Source organism: Podarcis bocagei (genome assembly GCF_964188305.1).
Source record: "Podarcis bocagei genome assembly, chromosome: 8".
In the NCBI taxonomy this organism is placed as follows: Eukaryota; Metazoa; Chordata; class Lepidosauria; order Squamata; family Lacertidae; genus Podarcis; species Podarcis bocagei.
This window is the reverse complement of record NC_138133.1, coordinates 23457924-23483602: the sequence shown is the minus strand read 5'-3', so window position 1 is coordinate 23483602 and position 25679 is coordinate 23457924. Positions and strand designations below refer to the sequence as shown.

At 45.1% G+C, this 25679-nt stretch overlaps 2 protein-coding genes across 5 annotated transcripts in view; one reads left to right on the top strand and one right to left on the bottom strand.

Moving 5' to 3' along the window:
• RELCH (RAB11 binding and LisH domain, coiled-coil and HEAT repeat containing) overlaps positions 1–9867 on the bottom strand; it is a 63681-nt gene extending 53814 nt beyond the window's left edge. For 2 of the 4 annotated variants that reach the window (XM_081206181.1, XM_081206183.1), the window contains exon 1: positions 9270–9862. In XM_081206181.1, the coding sequence (XP_081062307.1) occupies positions 9270–9783 (514 nt within the window). In that variant the 5' untranslated portion in view covers positions 9784–9862. Of the gene's footprint in view, positions 1–9269 lie in introns of all 4 variants that reach the window. The other 2 variants (XR_014011038.1, XM_081206182.1) reach the window with 2 other exon arrangements.
• Positions 9868–9973: 106 nt separating this feature from the next.
• PIGN (phosphatidylinositol glycan anchor biosynthesis class N) overlaps positions 9974–25679 on the top strand; it is a 95992-nt gene continuing 80286 nt past the window's right edge. Inside the window, exons 1-2 of the mRNA XM_081206730.1 lie at positions 9974–10164; positions 10920–11102. Coding sequence (XP_081062856.1) covers positions 11062–11102 — 41 coding nt within the window. The 5' untranslated portion in view covers positions 9974–10164; positions 10920–11061. The remainder of the gene's footprint in view (positions 10165–10919; positions 11103–25679) is intronic.

Below are 25679 nucleotides of genomic sequence, written 5' to 3'. Positions count from 1 at the left end.
ATCTTTATCACGTAGGGACTCCATTTAATGTTGATATAGTTGAAACAGATGTTAACATGCATTCAGTTTGCAAGATCTTTGATTACTGCAGTAGACACAAGTCTTCTGTCAGCACACAGGTGCCAAGTGCTTTTATTTTAAGACTGTGGTGGGGTACCTTTTTGTGCTGGGTCTGTATTCCTTTGGGAGTGGGAAATCTCACAGGGACCACATACGAGAGGCAGATTGAGTCAGAGCTAGCAGTGGGCTATCCATCTTCTTTCAGTCACCTCGTCTTTCCCTACCACTGAAGATCTGTCATGCAGTAAAATGTCCCATTCTTTCAAATGGTTTATGTTCTGTATGTTTCATTGTGGCACACAGGAGATTTTTGAGGTCATGGGTCTGGCAGTGCATGGAGAAGGCAAACATCTCCCAAACTGCCTATTCAAAATCTCTCTTACATATGCAGCAATATAGTTTAGGGGGGAAAGGTACTGTCAGGGAACTGACATCGGAGCCAGAGGCGGAAGCAAGGCTCCCAAGTGATGCTGGAGAAGGGCCCAGCAGGGAGAGAGGCAGCTCATCAGCTGGGGAAGGAAATCAGCGTAACACCAGGGATAAAGGGAGGCAGATGGGGGAATCGGCGAGAGGGCTCCAGGACTCCTCGCCGGAGACCAGCGGGGAGAGCACGGGTCCTCCGCTACCCACACCCTCCCTGCGCAGAAGACTTCCGCGCAGGGAGAGTAGGAGGAGACTTGGCGTCAAACAGCTTTTATGCTGGAAAAGGTTTAAGAAACGCCCACTGACGGATTCTGCTAGCGACTGAAACAGCCACGAAGTGAAGGGCTGTCCAGACAGAAAAGGTTTAACTAGGCAACCTAGCCAGGAGTGGCAGCAACTTACGCACGAGCAACCCTATTATTATTACAGGTACTATCAGCATGAACAGGAACTTTCTTGGCTGCTGCTGCTGCTAACTTCTGCATGAGCATGACTAAGGACAAGAAGCTGTTGGTCAGCAGTTCTCCACCCTTGATTTAACAATTTGCAACTAAGGGAATATAAATAGCAGACATCTTTAAAAATATTCTGCAATTTATAGACTTGTAAACAAGTCTGTCTGTGAATGCTCTCTTCCGCTTATCAGGAGGGAGTGACCATGAAACAAGCAGCTGTGGAGAAACATCAGGGGAGTGCAAAAGACTACCGTGACTGCTGCCAATCTGTGTGTATCTTCTAGTAGCTGTACACATTTATGAAAAGCATGTGTGTAGGGGCTGAATTTGATGTGTACTGCCAGTCTATGTACGTTCACACACACACCATCAGGAGGCAGCATTCAAAGTGAAGCGCTGCATTTTGCTTAGATAAAAATAGTGCAACACTATCATGGTTGCCAACCTTGGCCTACAACCATTGTGAGCAAGGAGGCAACAAGTTAAGCAGGCCCAAGCATTTGCCTTTTTATTCTTTTTTATTGATTTATCATAAACATATTGACCAAGCATTTGCCACTCAGCCTATTACTACTACCCACTGCAAGCAATTGCTAGGACAACTGCTACTTACCCCAGACAAATAGGCTGCTTTAGCTGTGGCTTCACTTGGCAGAAAAATCAATAATACCAGTGTTAAGATTGGGTTGCAAGAAAAAAAGTGACTTTCCTAGTTATTAAATTGGTAAGCATGCGTTGAGACTCGAGTCCTAAATCTTTCCCCCCTCCGGTCCTTCTGTAATTCTGCATAAAATGCCATTATGGGTTAGTGGACCAACTACAGTGGTGCCCCGCAAGACGAATGCCTCGCAAGACGAAAAACTCGCTAGACGAAAGGGTTTCCCGTTTTTGCGTTGCTTCGCTAGACGAATTTCCCTATGGGCTTGCTTCGCAAGACGAAAACGTCTTGCGCTTTTTTTTTAAAAGCCGCTTGAAGAGGCGCAGTTGCGACGGACCGTGCTTCGCAAGACGAAAAACATCGCAAGACGAAAAGACTCGTGGAACGAATTCTTTTCGTCTTGCGAGGCACCACTGTACTGAACTTTAGTGAAGAGATACTGCATGCTAATTATTCAGCACCCAATTTTATTAAAAATTACCAATCAAATATTTGATTCTCCATCAGACAATGCCTGATGGAGGCTTTTCAGAAGAAACCTAAGCTTCTTGGAATGTTTTATACTGGACTTGGTGCACTGAATCAGTTTGGGAAGCTTTTTTTGGTGGGGGGACGAACCCAGAAAGTTTTATTTCACTAGAACTTTGATTACAATAAACCAAAATTAGTCTATCATAGAGTTATGACTCTTTTTTGATGCTGCAATGAAAATGAAAATGGAATGCAAAATGATTAACTGGCTGCATAATATGATGAACAAGAAGTAATAATTAAAACATTCAATCCTATTTAGGTGTGGTAGCTATGTAATAATCTAATGTCCTTCTTGAAGTACTAAGCTGGAATGATTTTAAATGAAGCCTTGTTTCTCAAGCTGAAAACATAATTCTACAGTAACAGCAGATAATCATGTGCTTTCCAGTGAAAACTTTTTTCAGTGGTTAATTATTCAACAACAGACTAGATTTCCCTTGATAGAGTAATACTTGCACTTCTCTGGTTCTGTTTTAAGCTACTGTGCATATGAGGAGTAATTATATTTTCTTATTTCATGCTGGGAGTTGTTATCTGAGGCATCTCTGAGGAATATGAAACAGTTAAGCCCATCATTTCCCAAAATGTTCTGAAGTCCTTGAAGAAACGCAAGCCCTAGAATTTTTACAGTGCCTTTAACTCTGTTAAGCCTGGAATATGACTTTGGAGCCCTTCAGCTGTAATAACCATAATAGTGAACCATAGTCAGGATTAGAACAAGGGGAGTGGGGCAGAAAAGTGTCCCCGCGTGCCCGCCTTGTGGGTTTAATAAATGAGGCTGGATTGCTGTGAACAAGAAATGGGGAGGGATAAAGAGACAACTCCTCACTTTTGCAAACACTTGTATTTCAGAAGCCCAAAGGAAGCAAGTGCTTAGTTTACTTTTCATGTTAGAATTAGAATGAGTGCAATTTTGATTAGTAATATCTGAAAGGTTATGCCGTAATCAAAATATGGAATACAGGAAGTTTCCTCCACATACATTCTTCTTAGATAGTCATTAGCTCTGGTCAAGTACACCTGAATTACAGACCAACACGGTAAATGCTGTAGAAGCATTTCCATGAGTACATCATTCTGCTGCTAGCTGTCCTGGGACAGAGTCAAAGCAGACAGTAACATACTAGAAGAAAATTGTCTAAAAGAAACAGAAAAGGGAACATACGCTACTCATTAAATGACACAAACACAATACATCTGAAATCTTACAAATATTTACTAACCATTACAACCCAACTTTAAAGGTAAAGGGACCCCTGACCAATAGGTCCAGTCGTGACCGACTCTGGGGTTGCGGCACTCATCTCGCTTTATTGGCCGAGGGAGCCAGTGTACAGTCATGTGGCTAGCATGACTGAGCCACTTCTGGTGAACCAGAGCAGCGCACGGAAACGCCATTTACCTTCCCACTGGAGCGGTACCTATTTATCTACTTGCACTTGACGTGCTTTTCAAACTGCTAGGTTGGCAGGAGCTGGGACCGAGCAACGAGAGCTCACCCCGTCACGGGGATTCAAACCGCCGACCTTCTGATCGGCAAGTCCTAGGCTCTGTGGTTTAACCCACAAACCCAACTTTACAGCATTTTAAACTACTACATACTGTTCATGCCTGCAGAGTATGAGTTACAGAAATGTGACAAATGCTGGCCTTAATGAGAATGGTATTTTAATAATTCTAAGCTAGAATCACCTACAAAAACACAGTAGCCGCTCAACAAAAATAGCACTTTTTCTGAATATAGTCTTGTTTTCCACTATTAGCACCTCGTTTCCATTCCTCATGAATAGTGCATAACTTCCAGATCTCCAGATAGAACAATGCTCAACCATATATTCTCCAAGTAAGCAACTGTAGGGGCAGAGAGGGCTGAATTGAGAGATCCTGAAATCCAGGTTTCCTCCATGTCAAAAACCAATGTCTAGAGAAAGAAGCAGTAGAACTGTGCTGCTGGCTTTGCTTGCTCTGTTCAATGTCTTGCGTGTCCATGCTGCTTGGACAGCCATGTGTTTCCATGAATTTACATATAACAAAATCTTAAACAAAAGCAGCTACTACCTCACTCCTTCAACACAATTGGGACCTGGAATCACCTATAATCATAGAATTGTAGAGTTGGAAGGGATTCCAAGGGTCATCTAGTCCAACCCCCTGCAATGCAGGGATCGCAACTAAGGCATCCATGACAAATGGCCATCCAACCTCTGCTTATAAACCTCCAAGGAAGGAGAGTCAACAACCTCTTGAAGGACCTGTTCCACTCTTGAACAGTTATTACTGTCAGAAAGTTATTCCTGATGCTTAATCAGAATCTCCTTCCTTGTAACCTGAAGCCATTGGTTTGGGTCCTACCCTCCAGAGAAAACCAGCTTGCTCCATCTTCCATGTGACAGCCCTTGGGGTATCAGAAGATGGCTATCAGATCTCTGAGTCTCCTCTTTTTCAAGGCTAAACATACCCAGCTCCCTCAAACATTCTTCATAAGGCTTGGTTTTCAGGTCCTTAATCATCTTGGTTGCCCATCTCTCTACTTGTTCCAGCTTGTCAATACCACATAGGGGTTCTGGCCTTTGTTAGGCTTTTGCTATGCCAGGGGTGAGGAACCTGTGGGCCAAATGCAATCCTGCAGGCCTCTCAATCTGACCTTCAGGACTCTTTCCAGGTCATACCCTTCACCAGCCCTGCACCAAGCTCTCCTTGAATGCTTTTACCTTGCTTGGAATATGTCCTTGAACTGTGATAATGCCTCTTGCTTGCCTGGATGGAAAGATATGTGCATGAGTGTGAGTGTAGAAACTTCTGGCTTTTGAGTGACTGGAATGTAGCCAACTGTAAAGAGCCACATCCCTCATTCCATCCACGACTGACACGAGGCCCCCAGATAGTTGCCCATGAGGCAATGTGGCCCTTGGGCTGAAAAAAGTATTCAATCCCTGTGCTAGACATAAATCCATGTCAACGCTGAGGAACCCAGAGGTGTGCTCAGGGCTATGGAAAACATCAGGGGCACAATCCTGTTGTCCCTTCTCCATGCACAGAATCTACACATGGAAAACCACAAGGCATTCTTAGCTGTGACAAAAAAGAGCATTCTTCCTCCTTCCTTCCTCCTGATTGCATGTGCAATGAAAATGTAAAACTTCCAGGCTCAGTCCAGAACAAACTGCAGTTCCCATGTTCCGATTTAACAGGAAACTGAGATTTCTTCAGAACTGGGAAGTGTTACTTCTCACCCTCACATGTGAAGGGAAGGGAGAGAGTGGTGTGATTCCACCTTCTGAAGTTAGTGCCAAAGCAATAAATGAAAAATTCACCCCTACTGGCATTCTTCCTATTTCAAAAGGAGCTTATAGTATAATTGAACATTTTTATAGGGTAAAATACCAAACAACATTTCTCCTTGGCTAAACCAAGAATGCCACCATAAATTCAAAAAGATCCTGCTGCAAACACTGAATAAAACAACATCTCAGAAAATGTGACAGAGGTACCATATCTATTCTTCATTAATATGGTCTCAACCAAAACAATAATTTATGTTAATAAAGCTATCAAACGATGAGAATAACTGTACTTTCAGATCAGTATCACACCTGTATTTATGCCAACATGGTGCTAAAGACTGAAAGCAAAATAGCATTCAGTATAATTAGATATGAGGCTAGCTGCATTTGCAGCTCCTTGAGCCGTTTCCTAATCCCAAAATGTATCAAATAATAGACTCTGTCATTTGTGTCATACCACACTAATACTAGTGCAAAAATATATTGGTACTGCTACTAAGCATGGTTAACACCTCTAAATACTGGGGGGGGGGGACAGGAGTTATGTAACATAAGTAGCTTCAAGGACCACATGTTTCCATACTTGCTTTAGGAACAGGTATTTTAAGACAGAAGTTGGGTCCATTCCACCTATACAATTCTAAAAATTGATTCTTATAATTTGCTAGTGAACACATGTGTTAAGATCTGTTCATGGGAGTAAGTCTAACTTCTGAGAAGCATAATATGGAGGGAGAGAACAGACACACAATTATAGCTTAACTTTTGTGACCCAGAAGATTTCAAGTTGCAATTTTTCAGTTTACAAATGGAAGCAACGCTCCCACCTGAGTTAGTTGATCATGAGAATGGAATAGTCACATGAACAGTGTTTCTGCAGACATCTGACCCCAGCATTTCATCAGAACTGACTAGGAGTTGTTCCCTCTTACTTCCAAGAATATAGATTAAGAGTCATAGCTGGAAAGAACAAAAATTGTTCCATATATTAATACTTCCCCTATGTACACTTGTCTTCCAAGCATCTGATAATGCTTGTTGAAATGCCAATGTGGATAGTTCTGTAACTCAGGAAGTTCTGAGACGTACTTGGGAAGTTCTCTCACTCTAACATGTCTTATGATTAACCCAAGTTATTTTCATTTTATCCAGAACACAGCATATTCCTATTGACCCTATAGATAAAACTAATACAATGGCACACCCAACAGCTTCTGTATGAGTATCTGTTTTATCTATATCCTGGCAATGGTAGAAACATTTCAATCAAATTTGAGTTTCTGCAGATACTTGTGCATACCCGAATGCTCACTGTATCTTTCCAACAAAATACACGGAAACCTGCTAATATTCACTTCCACAGGAATACCAATTTCCCAATTCAATGCCTCAGCGTCAGCCATGCCTCCATCATTAAACAAGACACCAACACTTATGGCAAATTATGTCAATAGCCACTTCTAGTACTTAAGGTACTGTTTCATGGGTGCAATGAAACAACATCATGCCAGTTATTTGAAGGAACTAAACACAAAGCAAGTAATATGAACATAGTGTTTTCTATTTGGCCAACTACTATTGTGATATAAAGAGCAACATCCAATGATGACTGCCCACTTGCTCAATGGAAATCCACTTCACAAGGAGACTTCTAGTTTAGCCTTCTTCCCTGCTCCAGCACCTTGAATGCTCCCAACGTCTGCTCTGGAATGTTCCTCAGCCCTCCAAAGCAAATTCTGGAAGCACATGAAGGTTGTAGGAGGAAGAAGAGGCCCCATTGCAAGAGCAGGAGCCTGGATCTAACCCAATGTTAGCTGGTTATGATTCCTTGGGTTTTCCTGATAACCCTGGCTTGGTGATTCAGCACCAAACTGCAAGTGACAGGGGAGTCAGTTTTCACTTTTATAAGATAGAAAGTGATTCAGAAGAACCCGACCCAACCCAACATCTAGCTTTGCAAAAAGAAAGCAAAACCCACACAGATCAGGAATAGTCATGGCTATTCTTGTCACCTCTGCAGATGTGTGAATAATCAGCACAGCCTGAGCTCATGATGATATGCTACTTGCAAGAATGAAAAAGATCAACATGTACATCCAATTCTATACTGTTAAAAACAGATGCTATAAGAAGATGGCAACGACTACAAGAATCTAGCATCATTAATGTTTAGAAGCAATAGCCTCTGACCTAGCAACCCTGTCAAAGTAATATACCTGCATGAGGGGTGATGACCTGCAACCCAACCTATACATATTTACTCAGAAGTAATTTCCATTGAGTTAAATGGGACTTATACCCAGGTAAGTATGCATAGGGTTCCAGTCTTAATAGTACTATCACACAATCCATCTCCCCACTAAGGCAAGCTCTTCCCCTATAGCAAGAACTATTGGGATGAGAGGGTTAGGCTCCTGCAGAGCTCTGGCTGAGCTGGGAGGGAGTTATGCTCTCTTAACTACTTAATCCTTGGACTCAGCCAGGGAGTATCATCTCTCTCATCCCAGGAGAGCTGGGACCTAGATGGCTGAGCAGATTTCAGAGGCTCTTAAATCGGGGCAAGCCCTGACAAACCAGCGTGGCAGAGGCAGGACTACAGAGGATGGGTCCTCAGCTCAGTCGTGTGACTTGGCAACCTGGCATTAAGTTAAGGCATCAAAAAGGGTGGTGCATCTCAAGCACTACTTTAAAAGTTTGCTTTCTCTCTACCAGGCTTAGGTGGGCTCCGCTAGCAGTAGCCCCACTGCTGAACTGAGTAGCTTTGCGCCGGCTCATTCATACCAGCTCCTTGTTTACAGGACTGCTCCCTAAGTGTGGCAAACAACACCATGTTGACCAGGGTTTTTAAAAAAGTATTTTTTAGCAGGAACACGGGGAAACTGAGTTCCCTTACCTTTTTTTTTTTTTTTAGTCGGGGGGGGGGGCTGGAATGGATATATACCCAATGCCTGAGCCAAATATCCACCTATATCTGTAATCCTGAAAGACCTACACTGGCTCCCAGTACGTTTCCGAGCACAATTCACAGTGTTGGTGCTGACCTTTAAAGCCCTAAACGGCCTCGGTCCAGTATACCCGAAGGAGCGTCTCCACCTCCATCGTTCTGCCTGGACACTGAGGTCTAGGGCAGAGGGCCTTCTAGCGGTTCCCTCGCTGCGAGAAGCCAAGTTACAGGGAACCAGGCAGAGGGCCTACTCGGTAGTGGCACCCACCCTGTGAAACGCCCTCCCACCAGGTGTCAAAGAGAAAAATAACTACCAAACTTTTAGAAGACATCTGAAGGAAGCCCTGTTTAGGGAAGCTTTAAATGTTTAACAGGTTATTGTATTTTAGTGTTCTGTAGGAAGCCGCCCAGAGTGGCTGGAGAAACCCAGCCAGATGGGCGGGGTATAAATAATAAATTATTATTATTATTATTAATCAACAAAGTTGCAGCCAATTCTAATCCACGTCATTGTCTGCTTGAGTTGGGTGCAAATGGCCCTGCAATAAACTTGATGGTGAGTTCCCCACCCTGCTTTTCCCTAGGAAAAAAAGCACTGATGTTGAACTATATGATGGTACTAACTTACTGACCTAACTTAAGCAGGGCATTGGGGGGGTGGGGTGCAGTGGAGTGAGCCCAACCCGGGCATTATCTTACACGTGCCAAACCCACCGCTTGCTTTCAAAAACAAACGCTGCCAGCCTCACCTCCCTTCCTGCCACAGCTGGCAGGTGCTCCTCCGAGGCAAAAAAGGAGGAGTGCATCGAAACCAAAACAACTCGCCAAGGTCAACCAAGGACCGAGTCGGCGGTCCTGAGCTGCCCTTCTATGTTATTATTTTATTTGTTTCCCTCCACAAACCAACTTACGGAGCTGCCCTGCTGCGCCGGGCTCCTTCCCCACTCCGGCCCCCGCCAGTAGCCCCGGGGCCGCCGAGGCCGGCGGGGTGGGCGCCGTCGTCGTCGTCGTCGTCCCCCCTGCGCAGCCTCCTCCCTGGCGCTCGAAGTTGCCCGGGTTGGAGAAGTAATCCCTCAGGCGGGGCAGCTCCCGGCCGCTCTCCAGCAGCTCCGTGTGCAGCTCCAGCGCCGTCAGCACGAGCTGGTCGCGCAGCAGCTGAGCCGCCAGGGCGTCCACGGGGACCCGAGGCGGCTCCTCGGCCTGCAGGGAGGAGGGAGGCGGCAAGGGCAGGTGCTGCTGCTGCTGCTGCTGAAGGAGGGGCGGCGGCGAAGAGCAGGCCGACGAAGGCAGCGGGAGCGGAGCGGCCGTTCCGCCGCCGGGGTCGCTGCTGCTGCTGCCTCCGCCGCCGGGCCGGGCCTCGTCGGGCTCCGACTCCTCGGAGTCGCTGAGGAAAGGGTTCACCCCAGCAGCCCCCGCCGCCGCCATCTTGGGAGCAGGGGAGGCGCTCCCCCCTCCCCCGACGGAGCCCCGTTACCACAGCAGCCGACGGCGCCCACCAACCGCCCGCCTCCTCCTCCTCCTCCCTCCTCAGAGCTCGCAGCTTCTTCCTGGTCTCGCCTCTCGCGAGAGTTGCCGCCCGGATGCTTCCGGTCTCCGGCGTCCTCGCGGCGCGGTATAGACTTTCGAAAGTCGCAGAGGGGGCGGCTCGCCTTGTTTTCTGGGCATACGAGAGGTTTCGTTTGGTCGGCGTGGGCGCTGTTCCCCTTTCCTCCCTCGTGGGGAGAAATCGGCAGCTGCTTGAAAACAACCACGAGCCCACGGAGGAAAAAAAAGCAAGGGTTGCTCAGAAAAAGAAGAGGAAAAAAGGTAGAAGCAAATACATATTCATATCATATCTGTTTTAACTCGCTTGCCTATGAAGAAGGCCCGCTAGGCTACCTGACATGAGATTGCAACCTGCGTCTTATTTCAGGCGGTAGATAACCTTTTTTCTCAAAACAATGCAAAAAAACAAAAACAAAAAACAGAGGATGCAGAGACCATGTTTGTTCCCCTTGTGTTGCATCGGTGTGACGGTGGTGGCCGGGATGCATTGCAGTCCATTATTATTATTATTCCTACATTGTAGGTCGGGCAGGTGAATGCTGCTTTTTTTTTTTTGACAGCCCTGAAATGTCAGGACTATGCTGAAGCGGAGACTGAGAGGGGTAAAAAAACAAAAACTCCAGCGTGTTTGTATTTAAATAAACGCAAGCTTTGGCTTAAGGTTTGGATCTCGGCAGGAATTTAATATTCAGCGGGTGACAGGGAATGTGGCGGTTTAATTAGAATTACTTTTGCAGCCATCACCACAAGCGCCTGTGTGTTTTGTCCCTTCCTGGCCGAAATCCAGGTGCAGAAATTGACCAGGTGCATATGAAGCCTTTTGGTTTCCGATCTGACAGTTGCACCAAACTGGGTTGTGGTCAACTTCAAACCCACCCCATAGTTATGGGAGCAAACAATAGTTTGGTTGCAAACCCCTCTTTCTCCCCAAGTGCAAAACGGCTATTTCAAAAAACCGAGCACGAGGTTTGTGGGAGTCGACGTGCGTTATACTCTTCACGTTTCTCTCTCTGGAGGCACGGGCGGTGAGCAGGAGGGTGCACACCTGTCCCATTGGGCTCCACCTGTGCATCATGGACATGCAAGATGCATGATTGACGGGGGAGGACACTTTTTCCCTCTGCCTCCTCCTCGCTCCCTTTCTCCGGGGATCTCGCGATGCCTTTCCCGGGGCCCTTTGACGCGCGCCGGGGTGCCTGGTAAGGGTGCAGAAGCGCCTGCTTCCGAACGTGTGAGTAGTGGAGGAGGTCGCGTGTCTGCGCGCGAGACCCCGCGCCCCACCCCACTCGGAGGCGACCACGCTTTGGCTGGGGGTCGGATGTAAACGGGGCTTGTTCTCCTCGCTTCCGCATCTCCCCGCACGCACCCCACCCAGGAAACCCACTGATTCCTCAGACTCCCCCCTGACATCTCATGAAAGGCTGTTTGCCAGATGTTGCTGATGGGGGATGACGCCTCTTGCCAAACGAAGGATGGGGCAGGGTCCTCTCTCCATCAAAGCCTGGGGGCTGGGGGATTGTGGGATCATTTTTTCCCTCTGAGAAAAATTGGTTCTCATCTGTAGCCTTCCTGGTATGTGTTTGGTGGTTCCCCACTCACCCACCCTCTCCCACCTTCGCCTCTGTCTTCTTGGAGCCCATGAGTCCTTTCTCGGGACCCGTAGTATGTTCTCCCTTCAGTTCTTTGCCCTCAATTTTTCTCCCCTTTTTTTGCTTCTTCTGCTTGCGCCCCTGTCCTTGTCATCCGCACCAGTCACTGATTGGGGGAGGGAAGAGTGTTTAGACAGTAGCAGACCAAATGTAGGTGGTGCCCCAAAATTCAGTATCCCCCCTACCTCTCACTTTCCATTCTGCATCATGGTTGTGGCGTCCCTGAGGCTCTGGGCTAAGTGCTACTGAACTGCTTAAAGGTAAAGGGACCCCTGACCTTAGGTCCAGTTGTGACCGACTTTGGGGTTGCGGCGCTCATCTCGCTTTATTGGCCGAGGGAGCCAGCGTACAGCTTCTGGGTCATGTGGCCAGCATGACTAAGCCGCTTCTGGCGAACCAGAGCAGCGCATGGAAAGATTGAGCTCCCTTAAATCCACCTCTGGTTTAGATCTGCAGCATGAGGGGGTCTGAAGTATATATAAGACTACTCTGGATGACCCAGAGCTTGGCACACCCACCCCGCAGCTTTGAATAAATCAGGGCTGCCATTTTGTGTCCTGGCAGAATTAATAATAATAATAATAATAATAATAATAATAATAATAATAATAATAATAATAATTTACTTATATGCCGCCCATCTCACTGGGTTGCCCCAGCCTCTCTGGGGCAAAATATAAAAACTCTAGCAAAATATAAAAACACAATAAGACATTAAGCACTCCTGTTAACAGAAGTTTCGTTCAAAGAACAGGGTTTTTTAGCTGCAGTGGCTGCCAGCGGACTTTAAGGATCAAAACCTCAGATTGTTCTGTGAACTGCCCTTTTTTCTGTGAGACCTCTGGGTATAGGGCAGTATATAAATCCAATAAATAATAATAATAAAAACCTTAGAGTAGTCTTATATATACTTTACAGCAAAATAAGCAAATAAATAAGGCTTTTAAAGGGAACAGAACTCACAGACCATGGAACACAGAATGACAGAATTGTAGAGTTGGGACCCTGAGGATCTCTGGCCCAACCCCCTGGTATGCAGGGATCGAAGACCTCTTGGCCCATGACCTTGGCATCGTTAGCACCATGCTCTAACCAACGGAGCTAACACAGGAAGCAGCTTTATACTAACTGATACCATTGATCCATCTGGCCTAGCATTGTCCGCACAGACTGGCAGCAGCTATCGAGGCTTTCAGGCGGGAAACATTCCCAGCCAGAGCTGCAGATGCCACTGTTGGATTGAACTTGGGAATGTCTACATTCAAGACAGTTGCTCTACCACTGAACTATGGCCCTTCCCCAACTACACTATAGGGTAGAGTCTAAGGTTTTATACAATTAATAGAAAGCTTGAAATTGTAATGTTTGGACTACCTAAATGTTAGATGCTAATTTTTTAGAAAGCAATTTCTTAGCAACTGCATCCCCTAGTGGTGTTCAGTGCACACGGCAGTGTTTTCTGCACTGTTTGTATTCTATGAAGTAGATTGCTGGTAGAAATACAAAATACAAAATACAAGTTCAGGTAGGTCAAGGCATCTGGAAGTCATTTAAATTGGAAATAGATTTATTTTTCACTCACCTGCCCAAACACCCCCTTTCCTCCTCCACCACCACCATATTAGGTGAGCTCCCCCACCAGGAAAAACATGGAGAGCTCCACCCCCAGCTCATTTTTCCCCCTTGTATGATCTGGACTAGGGCAGATGGAAGAAAACAAGCATTGACTGTGGGCTGAGTTTCAACGCAACTCTCTTCATTGGTCTGGTGAGTATATTATCTTAACTATACGATTATTGTCCTCAGCAGTTAAATCTCCCATCGTAGAGTTATGGGAAGGCAAGTTATGGGAAGTTTGTAGAGTTATGGGAAGGCATGTTATGGGAAGGCAAGTGTACAAGTGGTTACTTCATCTAGCAGCAATTCCACTTGGGTGTCTCCCTCTTAAAAAAAAGACCAGCTTCACCAAGGTCTTGTTGTTCATCCCAAAGCCACCTGTCTCTACCTACCCACGCACCTCACCAAGCTTGGCACCTCACCTACTGTGATCAGCACCCTAGGAAAGCCTCAACCACCAGAAAGTCCAAGACCATGTGGAAACCATTAGAAGGCCAGAGTCAAGGATCTTTGTATCCTACAACAGGGCCTTGGCTAAGGACTTATGCCTAACACCCTTAAGAGGCAAGCAGTGGCAATCTTCAGTGTTGCAACACCAAGGATTCTTGAACACTCTCATGCAGAACAGAGGGGACAGGAAGGTTCAGTACAGTGGTACCTCGGGCTAAGTACTTAATTCATTCTGGAGGTCCATTCTTAACCTGAAAACTGTTCTTAATGTGAAGTACCACTTTAGCTAATGGGGCCTTCCGCTTCTGCGCCGCCGGAGCGCAATTTCTGTTCTCATCCTGAAGCAAAGTTCTTAACCCGAGGTACTATTTCTGGGTTAGCAGGGTCTGTAACCTGAAGCGTATGTAACCTGAAACGTATGTAACCTGAGGTACCACTGTTCTGCTAAAAGTACAAATATTCAAAATTTCCACAAGGATGGGGTGGTGTTTTTGTGCTAACACTTCCTTCATCCGGAAAGTTAATTCTCCATTTCTTAGGTCTCAGTAACAGGACCTTCAGTCTTTTTTTGCCCCAGATCTCTGCATTCATGGGACAACTCTGGCACAGCCTAGTCGTACACAGGGCTCTGAAAGACTATCCTGTCAGAACAGAGGCTCTTGGCCTCTTTGACTCCATCCTTGTGTCTTCTTCTCCTACATCTCCAGGAAAGGCAGCCTCTTCCTCTGTCAGCTGGTGGATTAAGGCATGCATTGGCTAGGCCTAGGAGGCAGAGCACCCTCCCCAGCACATCACAGCCCACCTTACCCTGTCCGCAAACACATATATTGCAGATGTTTGCAAGGCCACTTGGTCCTCAACCCTCCACACTACCAATTAGATCTTATGTTCCTTAGCTGATGGTTCCATTGGGAGATAAGCTCCACACAACATTCTCTCCTTAGAGGAACACAGTCACCCAGTTTCATCTGGTTTTCATGCTTAGCCATGGATGCAACGGAAAGCAAAACTAGAGGAAAAGAATAGAAAATCTGTCAAATTTCATGGCTCTGCCTTTGGCGCATCCCAGTCATACAACCTGCAACATCCCTGTCCTAACCTACAAGGTCCATTTATGGTTAGTGTTCAATATTCCGTTCAATATGCCTTTCAATATTCCGTTCAATATAATCTGCGGCTGTATAGAGCTTTTCAGCCAAATATTGTTTCAGTCTTAGCTGAATTCAGAGTTGTGCTAATGAGAATAACTTCCAGGCCTTGCTATGCCCTGTTATCAGGGGTGCCTCAGAGGCCGAGTTGAATATCCCATCCTGCCATCTAAGAAGTGTAGCAGGAAGTTAAAAAGAGTCTTAAGACGCTTTGTGACCTACAAGCCAGGACAGCAGATAATCATATTTATCCCTTCAAGATTTTGCATAGGGATTGCTGGTGCAGAGAGTTAACTTGACAATAAAACGTTCAATTCTTGGGGGAAGCTTTTTGCCTTAGGTTTGCTTCTGCATTGCTGAGCCACATTTACATCTTAAAGCAAATGACATTTGTTATTGTAATGTACAAAATGCTCATTGAAAATCTTGACTGTATGGTAATTTTAAACAGATGAACAAGTTACCAAAACACATTTAAATGTGAAAGCCTATGGAAATTATGTTTTATAAACTGCATTATACGACAGATTATTTGGATCATGCAAATTTGTTCATGCTCGTTTACCTAATCAAAGGCGGGGGTGGGGGAGTAGAACACATGATTATGCCTAGAACATTGCGGGGAGTGGGGGAAGTAGCAGTGGTACAGAATTTTAATGTTGTTGAAATGATCTGTATATGATGATGAAAGAAAGTAAATCTGAAAGTATTATTCCAGCTCAAAACTTGGTTAACATACAGGGGCGTCCTTAGTGCTGAACAATATCGTTGTGTCAACTTAATAATTTTCCATAAAACTATTCCTGTTTTCAGTTTATTTATGGATGAATTGTTTTCATATCTCTCTGACAGTCTAAATTAAATACTACGGAATACATTTCTGATTAAAAATAATCCTGTCAGCTGAAAGAATAGCTGCTAATCATACCCTTTTGTAATACGCGTGCCATGACACATGCTTACTGAAAATGCATTTCATTAGATTTTCTTAAATTATATACAACAGGCATATAATGCTCGCTGGAGCATGCTCCTTTTGAAAGAAATGACTAAAGTGTTTTTACTGTCATTCCTTGACGCTTTTAAATATACTTGCACACCAGCATAATATAGTCAGCTGAATTGCATTTTGTATATGTTTCTCTGTATATTGAAAGCATAAATAGGAATAGGAAACAAATGTTTGCATATTTCATAAATATTTATATTTTGTTATTTTCTCTATCTTTTAAAAATAAAAGGCAATCTCAGCATCCCAAGTATTGTGAGTTTTAAATGTTCAAAGAGCGGCAATGTTGGATATGGTGGCTTTGGGGGGGGGAATAGGTCTGCATTTTGCCTCATTATGTTGACATTTCCATTAATCTTGGAGGACCTGATTCAGCAGAAGACTACAGGTTCTATAGCAGGCACAAATCTTCTCAGGCAATAGATTGGCCTATAATCAGTGGTGTCCAAACTTTTTTCAAAGAGGGCCAGATTTGATGAAGTGAAGGGCCATGGGGGCCGACCAAAGTTATTGACCTTTATTTAGGATTGAAGTTACTGAGTTTTCAAATGGATTTTACCTATAAACTGCCACAGGGGCCAGATTAAACCAACTAGCGGGCCGGTTTAGGCCCCTGAAATGGACTTTGGACATGCCTGGCCTATATAAATGAAAGAAATAGGAGAAAGAAGTACTCCTGTCAGGGAGTAATAGAATTGCCCTGGGAGAAGTGTCTTCTTCATACAACTTTCTTTGTTCTGTTGCTCCTCTCTCTCTCTCTCTCTTAAGTTAAATATTTTGCAAGGAATGGTGGTATGTACAATGGGGATTCTGTAGCACCCTGCTTGTGGTTAACGCTTAGCTGGAATGAAATATTCAACGCAGCAATAGAGAAATTAAAATAATTATTTATTTGTCAGACAAATAAATGAGAGGCACAGTGGTATATGGTTACCAAGCTCTGGCCTGGCTCCTGCCATTATGGCCAGCCCTTATATTCCCTTAATCCAGCCCCCTTTGCTCCTCCTGTGGCTGCCTCTGTCCAATCAGCCTAGTTGGATTTCCTATTGGCTGATTGCTATATCCAATCCTAAAAGATACACCCACATCCTCCTGTCCTTATATGGAACACAAACAGCTATATATTGTTACATCTATAAATGACAAATAAGTAGTAATATATCTTACATGTGTCTCAACAAGGAATCTTAATTACCAGCTCACCTCTTGCCCTCCCTGCCCTATTGCCTTCTAAAACAAATGGTTAATCTTAAATTTTTATCTTAAACATATGTCAAGGATCTTGAGTTTCACATCAACATTGAAAGATATCCTTCATTTGAAGGTTTCTAAACAAATGTCTGACAGCTAATATATCAGGACAGCATTTGATGGCGTCTTCCTGTCTGGCAGGGGGGCTAAACTGCTGGCTGACTTAATTCCAGGATAAATACAACTCTTCTAGCATTTGTTAAATCCTTTGCATAATTACATTTAAGCCAATATATTTAAGCTAATATATTTCATACATTATCATAGGTAACCTTTTAAAAGAATAAAGCTTCTCAAAGTAGAAAGGAAGGAACTCAGTAAAAAAAAACAGTTTTTAAAGAAGGCTCTTCAGTTTACATTCCCCCTTTCACCCTCCTTTCCAGCCTCAAAATAAAATAGGAAGAAGCTTCTTTTTCCCCAGCCAAGCCAGTTGCCTTTTCTCTCAGTTTAAGAAAGAAACAGTTTTAAAAAGACTTCCCAAAAAAACCTCTCTTTCTCTGTCAGCTAGATGCTTCTCCCCATTTGCCTCTGGCCTTAGAAAATACAGCTCAAGGTTTAAGAGAGGCCCATGGTATCATTTTACTATTTGCCCATTCCTAATTATATTTATCTCTGCCTTTGTTATCTTCTGTAACATGTAGGGTCAGTGTCATTACTCAGTCTGTAATTTCAGCTTTTACGACTTTGAGAATTGCTTTCTGCTATCAATCAAAAGGGGCCCCTTGTCTAAGAGGAAGAAAACACTGTTTTCTTAAGCAGCTAGCCTTCTTGCCTGGCATGAAACATTTGAAAATCTACTTTTGAAAATCTAAGCCCTCTTTAATATACAAGTCCTGATCAAACATTAATAAAATGCAGGCTTATGCCTGATGCCTCATTCCCCCCTTTCAAGCTCAAGGACCTTCATCCCAAGTGTCCTTGATAGCTTGACCTTCATCATATTCCTGAGGTAAAGCTCTGTATAGGGCCATGATATGAGGTAGAGTTTCATTTGAAACCATCTTGCTAATTGTACTTCTAAAACATGAAATGATACATGGCATCATACATAAAACCATTACCACTACCGTCAAGAAAAACAAGCAAGACAATAGTATCCCTTTGAGTCCTGTGACATTAGGTAACCAATTGGTGAGCCATCCCATATCCCATCCTTCCCATGTTTGTACTGGGACATGTGCTATATTCTCCATCTTTGTGGCCAACACACGGATTGCCTCACCATTATCTGAAATGTTAAAGCAACAGGCATTCCCTGTCAAGTTCAAGACTCCACATAGGCCTCCCTGCTTGGCAAGTACATAATCCATTCCCATTTTCAGCTGCAAAATGGCGGCTCTACTTTCATCCAACTGTTGTGCAATAAGTCTCAAACTCTTGGCCGTTGCATTGGTTACAAGTTCCACTACTGCTTGCAATCGAATTATTCTGTTTAGATTATAAATAGGATCCCGTGCCCCTTGTATGAGCTCACCAGGATTCCAGGAGGCAGGATCATAATAGGCTATAATGCGCTCTGGTGGCCAATCATCAGTACCGCTCCAACTTTGGGTACTTCCTCCTGCTATATGAGAAATATCAGCGTTTCTTCATGTACGCTTGGCCAAATTAGTGGGCATAATCCACATTGGTGGTAATACCCATCCCAGGAAACAAGTCCCACTCCATTTGGAGGGGAGTTTCTTGTATGCCCATTCTCCACATATCCACCACAACCATCGTGTCTGAGGTCTTTGGTACGTGGAGTACAGAAGGCGAAATAGCAAAAGAGGTAGAGAGTTCACAGTGCAGTATGTTAGATTGCCTTTTTCTGTCACAGTTATGTTCCATACCACTTTCCATGCATGAATAAAAGGAGGTGCACAGGGCAAGGCATCCCGAGTTCGATAGGTAGTATCGTGTGCCCAGGTATTCTTAATATTATCCCAAGTATAGTGACAATGAGAAGAGCCTATCATGGTAGAATCAGCTGCATCTGATGATCTATGTACACAGAATTCCCCTTGTACAGGTATAACTCGTAATGGTTTAGTTGAGTTCCATCCGGGGAAATTCTGTACTTCTGTTTGGTGTGGTATTTCGCTTACCATACCAATGGCATCTAATGGTATCGGTAATAAGGGCATACCTCCCTCTGAATCATCTGGCCCGAGAGAGCAAACAAGGCAATTGGTCCTATTTGCAACATTGGCTACCATTTCAGCTAAACCTACCCACATATTGTGGTCATGGTGGAATCCATATTTAGTCAATTTGGCCAGATTCAAGGACCCTTCCCCTTCCCAAGGGATCAGGATTAATAATAGAATCATGTTGATGTCTAGCATATGCATTCCTTCCACAAAAGATTACCTTATTGTGATAGCAAATAAATATTAGTCCCAATATAATTCCCCCAGTGACAGAAATGGGGAACCACCAAGACCAAAACATATATCCCGAGGATCCCCAATGAGTAATATCTCTGATAATTGTTCCACAAGGGGGGGGCAGTCAATCAATTGTATAAGAGAATCTTTCCTTTCACAATCGCTGGTTCAGATGCTCCTCAAGCTTCAGGCGTGCGCAGGTCAGCCAGCTTCCAGGTTGTGGCTGCAGCAGGCCGGTCGTCAAATGTTGCCCGTGACCTAGCCCGTTCCCGGTAGGGCTAGATACAGGGGTTTTTGGAGAGAGTCAGTTTAAGAGGATTAGAGGGGTCACCTTTGCACGTCCAACTGCCTTCGGACTTCTTCAAACGGGAGTGATGAATCCAGGGGGTCACCTCAGCTACCTTCACCGCTGTTGGAGTAGAGAGCAAGACGGTGTAAGGTCCACGCCACTTAGGTGCAAGTGGATCACGTTTCCACTCTTTCACCCATACGCTATCGCCAGCCTGGAACTGATGAATCGGCTCGGCAATGCTGCATGGCGTGCGCTCGAGGGCCCACCTGTTAAGAGAAACAAAAACACGGGAGAGAGATTGCACTTGTCCCTGTGTCACATGGTCTCCTATTTGTTTAAGATCAGCTGAAATATCCTGAACAAAGGAGGGTGGTCTCCCATACAGGAGCTCAAAAGGTGACAACTTAAGTCTTTTTGTGGGTGCACACCGAACACGAAACAGTGTTATGGGTAACACATCTACCCATCCCAATCCCGTTTCCTGGGTTAATTTTGCCAATTGGGTTTTCAGAGTCCGATTCATTCTTTCAGTTTTCCCTGAACTCTGAGGCCTATAGGCTGCATGCAGTCTCCATTTCACTTGTAGGACTCGACATACTTCTTGTACTACTTGATCAATGAACGCTGGCCCATTGTCACTTCCAATGCATCTAGGTAATCCAAACCTCGGGATCAATTCAGTGAGGAGTCTCTTAGTTACCTCTCGTGCCTTTTCAGTTCGGGTGGGAAAAGCTTCAACCCATCCGGTAAGAGTATCTACAAACACAAGGAGATACTTGAATCCCTTAGAAGGGACCAGCTCTGTGAAGTCCACAATTAGGCTTTCCATGGGGACATATCCCACATGTTGGATTCCAGGAGGTTGTACCGGTCCCTGCCTGGGATTGTTTTTAGCACAAAGAACACATTTCTGTGAAATGCAAGTTGCTAATTGTGATAGGTTAATAATATACAACTTCCGACTGAGACTCTCTCTGGTTGCAGTACCGCCAAGGTGAGTAGATTCATGATAATTTCTTACAATTGTGCCTGCTAGATGATGAGGTACATAAATCCTATTGTCTGGCAGGATCATCCAACCGTCCTTCACAACTGCTCCTTCCTGTTCAGCCCACTTCCTCTCTTCTGGGGTATAGTGAGGTTTAACTTCTTCTGGAACTACCTCTGGTATGAGGGCTGCTATAAATCCTCCCACAGGCTTTTGGGCTGCCTCTCGAGCTGCTTTGTCAGCAGCATGATTTCCTCTGGTTATTGGATCCCTTCCTCGTCCATGACCTTTGCAGTGCATTACAGCAATCTGTTCTGGAGCCCATACTGCTTCTAACAGGATTTCTACTTCAGGTCCATATTTCAAGGCTTTCCCGTGGGCTCCTATTAGACCTCTTTCTTTCCATAGAGCACCATGTGCATGCAGGGTTAAGAAGGCATATTTAGAATCAGTATAGATGTTTGCCTTACATCCGGCTGCCAATTGCAGAGCTCTAGTTAAACCTATAAGTTCAGCTTTTTGTGCCGAGGTGCCAGCAGGCAAAGCTTCAGCTTCCACAACTTCCTCATTGGTGACCACAGCATATCCTGCTCGTCTGGCACCTTCATGCAGGTAACTGCTACCATCAGTATAATATACAACATCTGGATTTTTCAATGGTTCATCTTTCAGACCGGGTCTACTGGAATAAACTTCATCCATTATTTGGAGACAATCATGTGATTCTTCATCATCTACCTCTGGTAGGGGCAGCAAAGTCGCTGGATTGAGCATATTCACTACTCGTAGATGAATCCTGGGATTTTCACACAATAGGCCTTGGTACCTAGCCATCCTTGGGTTCGTTAGCCAATAACTACCCTTATATTCCATGAGTGTCAGAACAGCATGAGGTACATTCACATACATCGTCTGGCCGAAGGTAAATTTATCAGCTTCTTTGACAAGGCTGGCAGTGGCCGCTACTGCCCTTAGGCATGGAGGCCATCCTTTTGCTACTGAGTCCAATTGTTTTGACAAATAAGCTACTGGACGGTTCCAACTTCCTAATCTCTGGGTCAGGACTGCCGCTGCAATCCCATTCTGTTCATGTACATACAGCTGAAAGGGTTTTTCCGAATTAGGCAGTCCAAGGGCTGGGGCCTCCATAAGTCGTTGTTTGATAACTAAAAAGGCTTGTTGCTGCTCAGGTCCCCATACGAATGGGTCCTTTTCTGCACCTCGAGTGCTTTCATGTAAGGGTTTGGCCAGACTGCTGAAATCAGGTATCCATAGTCTACAAAACCCTGCTGTTCCCAGGAATCCTCTGAGTTGTTTCCTTGTGGTAGGTTCCTTGATAAGGCAAATAGCTTCTTTCCTCTCTGGCCTCAATGCTCGTTGTTGGTGTGAGATGTCAAAGCCCAAATATTTGACCTTTTCTAAACATAACTGTGCCTTTTTCTGGGAAACTCGGTAGCCAGCTTCCCAGAGCAAGTGGAGCAGTTCCTCTGTACCTTCTTTACAGGTATCAAAATCCTTTGCTGCTAGTATAAGGTCATCTACATATTGCAGAACCACCTTTTCTCCAGGTATTGAGGGGTAACTTGTTAGATCCTTCGCCAAGGCAGTGCCAAATAAAGTTGGGGAATTTTTGAATCCCTGGGGCAATCTCGTCCAGGTTAGCTGGCCTTTTGTTCCTGTCAAAGGGTCTTCCCACTGGAAGGCAAATATAGGTTGGCTCTGTGGTGCCAGCCGGCAACAGAAGAATGCATCTTTCAAGTCCAATACAGTAAAAAATGTTGCTTCTGGTGGGATCAAACTCAGCAGGGTGTATGGGTTTGGTACATTTGGGTGCAAGGTCTCGATAGCCTGGTTTACGAGCCTCAAGTCCTGCACTGGCCTGTATTCATCTGTCCCAGGTTTTCGAACAGGCAAAAGGGGTGTGTTCCATTCTGATTGGCAGGGCTTAAGCAGACCATATTTTAATAGGCGGTCCAAATGTTTCTGGATGCCCTCTGCTGCTCGCCGGGGTAAAGGATATTGCTTTACAGATACAGGGGTAGCCATAGGTTTTAAGGTTACTACAATTGGAGCTATATTCTTGGCCATTCCTGGTGGGCTATTTTCGGCCCATACTCCTGGTGGCACCTGTAGAGTTCGGAGGAGCTTGTTTAACTCTGTATCCAATGTGGGTTGGACTTGCAGGGCTGACATTAGGCGCCATGATTGTTCCTTAGGTACTGAGAGGGAAATTATTCCTGCTGCCTTTGATGGCAGTTTCATTTCTGGACCTCGAGGAGTGAAGGTGATTTGGGCCTGCAATTTGGACAGCATATCTCTACCTAAGAGAGGTATTGGACACTCAGGTATATACAAAAACTGATGGGTTAAACGATGTCCCCCAATCTGGCATTCCAAAGGTTGGAGGAAAGACCTCTTAGCTGACTGACCAGTGGCACTTTTAATGACTACACTTTTGGATGCCTTTTTCTGCAATAGTTCTGGGAGTACTGAGTATTCAGCCCCAGTATCAATCATAAAGTCTATTAAATGGCTTCCTAATTGGATCGTGACCGTGGGCTCCTGGAAGCCTAACTTTATGGAGTCCGGTCTTTCCTAGTCTTGGGTAAAATCCTCCTCTGCCAGTCCAATGACATTGTCCCTACTCCGTCCTTGTCCAGGTCTCTGATATCTTCCATCTCGGATCATTCCCCGTCCCCGTCCCTGGTTTCTTGGGCCGGAGCCTGGGCCTGGGCCTGGGCGTACTTCTTCCAACCTCAGGGGTTCAGGACACTCCCGCTTCCAATGACCCTCCTTCTTGCAATTTGCACATTGATTCCTTCCCAGTGGTGGATTCCTTCCCCGCCCTCTTCCTCCATTTAAGGGGCGGTAGTCTTGCTTCACTGCTGTGGCTAGCATTACCATCTTTTCCTTCTGCCACTTCTTCTTCTCTTGTTTCTCAGCCTCATCCCTATTCCGATAAACTCGGCGTGCAATGGCCATAATTTGGCTCATCAGCATCCCTTCCCATCCTTCGGATTTCTGAATTTTCTTACGAATGTCAGAAGCGCACTGGGCCACAAATGTAGCAGTAATCATTCTGCTGTTTTCAGGGGCTTCAGGGTCAAAAGGAGTCCATATACGATAGGCTTCTTGCAGCCTCTCTAAAAAGTCTCCTGGACTCTCATTTGGTTTCTGTTCTACTTCTGAGACTTTAGACATATTAGTGGGCTTCTGGCATGCCCTGCGGATACCTTGCACAAGCGTCTGGCGGTAGGTGGTAAGTCTGGCCAGGTGAATTACATTGTTTGGATCCCAATTAGGATCTTCCAAGGGAAAGTTGTCTTGGAGATGACGGTCAATATTATAAATATTTCCCACTCTGGCCTGCTCACGCAAATATATCTGTGCCTTTTCAATTATGTCTCTCCTTTCCTCAGTGGTGAACAGAGTATTCAGGAGCTGGCGGCAATCTGTCCAAGTAGGACTATGAGTATTTATTATTGAAGTCACCAAGTCCATCATAGCCTGAGGTTTTTCTGCAAAAGATGGGGTGTGTGTTTTCCAATTCATCAGATCTGTAGTCGTGAATGGAATATATTGCAGGGTCGAAGTTCGAGGTGGCCGTGGTCCGAGTTGCCCGTTAACCAGCACAGGCTCCTCAAGTGCATCAAATACTCTTCTGAGAGGGGCTACTACGTGATCTTTCTCTTCGCCTTGCTCTAGGGGCCTCAAATCATAGGGGATGGTATTTGTCCCAAGGCGTTCTTTTAGCAGCTTTATACGCCTGGCTGTATTGCTTGCTGACCGATTAAGGTCTCCCTGTAACTTCTGTAATAATTCTCTAGGACTTGGATGTACAGGGGTTTGGGGTAGGCAATCAGTTGTTTCACTAAAAGAGACTGTAGATGGAGTTCTACTGGGACTCACAGATGGAATAACCACTTCTGCTTGGGCTTTATTATAGGCCTCCAATGCCTCCTGAAGATATTTATCATAATCTATCAAGGAATCAAGTTCTGTGACTCCAGCCCCATTATTCATTCCACTTTCTTGCCTTGGGGTTACAACTGGTGGAGTGTTTGGATTAGGCTCCCTTCGATGTGGAGCATAAGGTGGAGGTGGAAGCAGCTCTTCCTCTGGTCCCTCAAAAATGGGTTTGAGTTTATTTGGCAAGATTCCTTTCCTAGCTTCGGCTTTTACAGCCAATAATTTGCATCGTTGGACTTTGCATTCCCTTATCCATGGAGGATTTTTATTTAATGTGCTCAGCCAGGAATCTATATATGAAAATTGTTCTGGGCACCCTCCAATTTCTTTGGCGATGTTAGACCAAAGTTTGCTTACTAAATTTATATCAAAGGTTCCTTGAGATGGCCATTCAGTATTTTGCTTCGGCCACTCTAATTCACATAACGTTCTCAGGCGCTCTGGCGTCATTTTGACTCCATACGCCCCTGAGAAGGCTTTCTTAAAATTATTTAACATACATTCAAGAGGTGTATTTTCCCCTTTTGAACCCCCAACTCCCATTGTATGGCCCTGTGAAGTATCCACTCAGTCACTCACACACACGCTTCGTGGGTTTCCTTGCCCAGATGGAGTCGCCTCACTGGGAACCGAAGTACTACCCACTCCACACTCAGGTCAGCTACAGATTGCTCTGTACTTTCTCACACATACAATGCGTTAGATACTTCACCACACACTACCTCCCATTCTTCCCTTTTCCCCCACCAGATCACCATCTGATGTATCCAACCACCTAGCGTACTCAGTTCCCACTTACTGAGACGCAGAAGTTTGATCAAGACTTCTCTTCCTCCCAATTAATTGGAGGGCCAAAAATCCCTTTGTGCACTTACCCCTGGTTGGTTCCGTTCCCCCCCCGGTCCGTCGCCGCCAGTGAGCAGGGTATCAGACAGACGAGACTTCTGCGTTCCCCCTGGAAAAATTTACCAGTGCGCGCTTGGGTAAGCAGTTTAGAGATCCTCTCTCTTGTACCCTGCTCAGTAGAGCGAAGG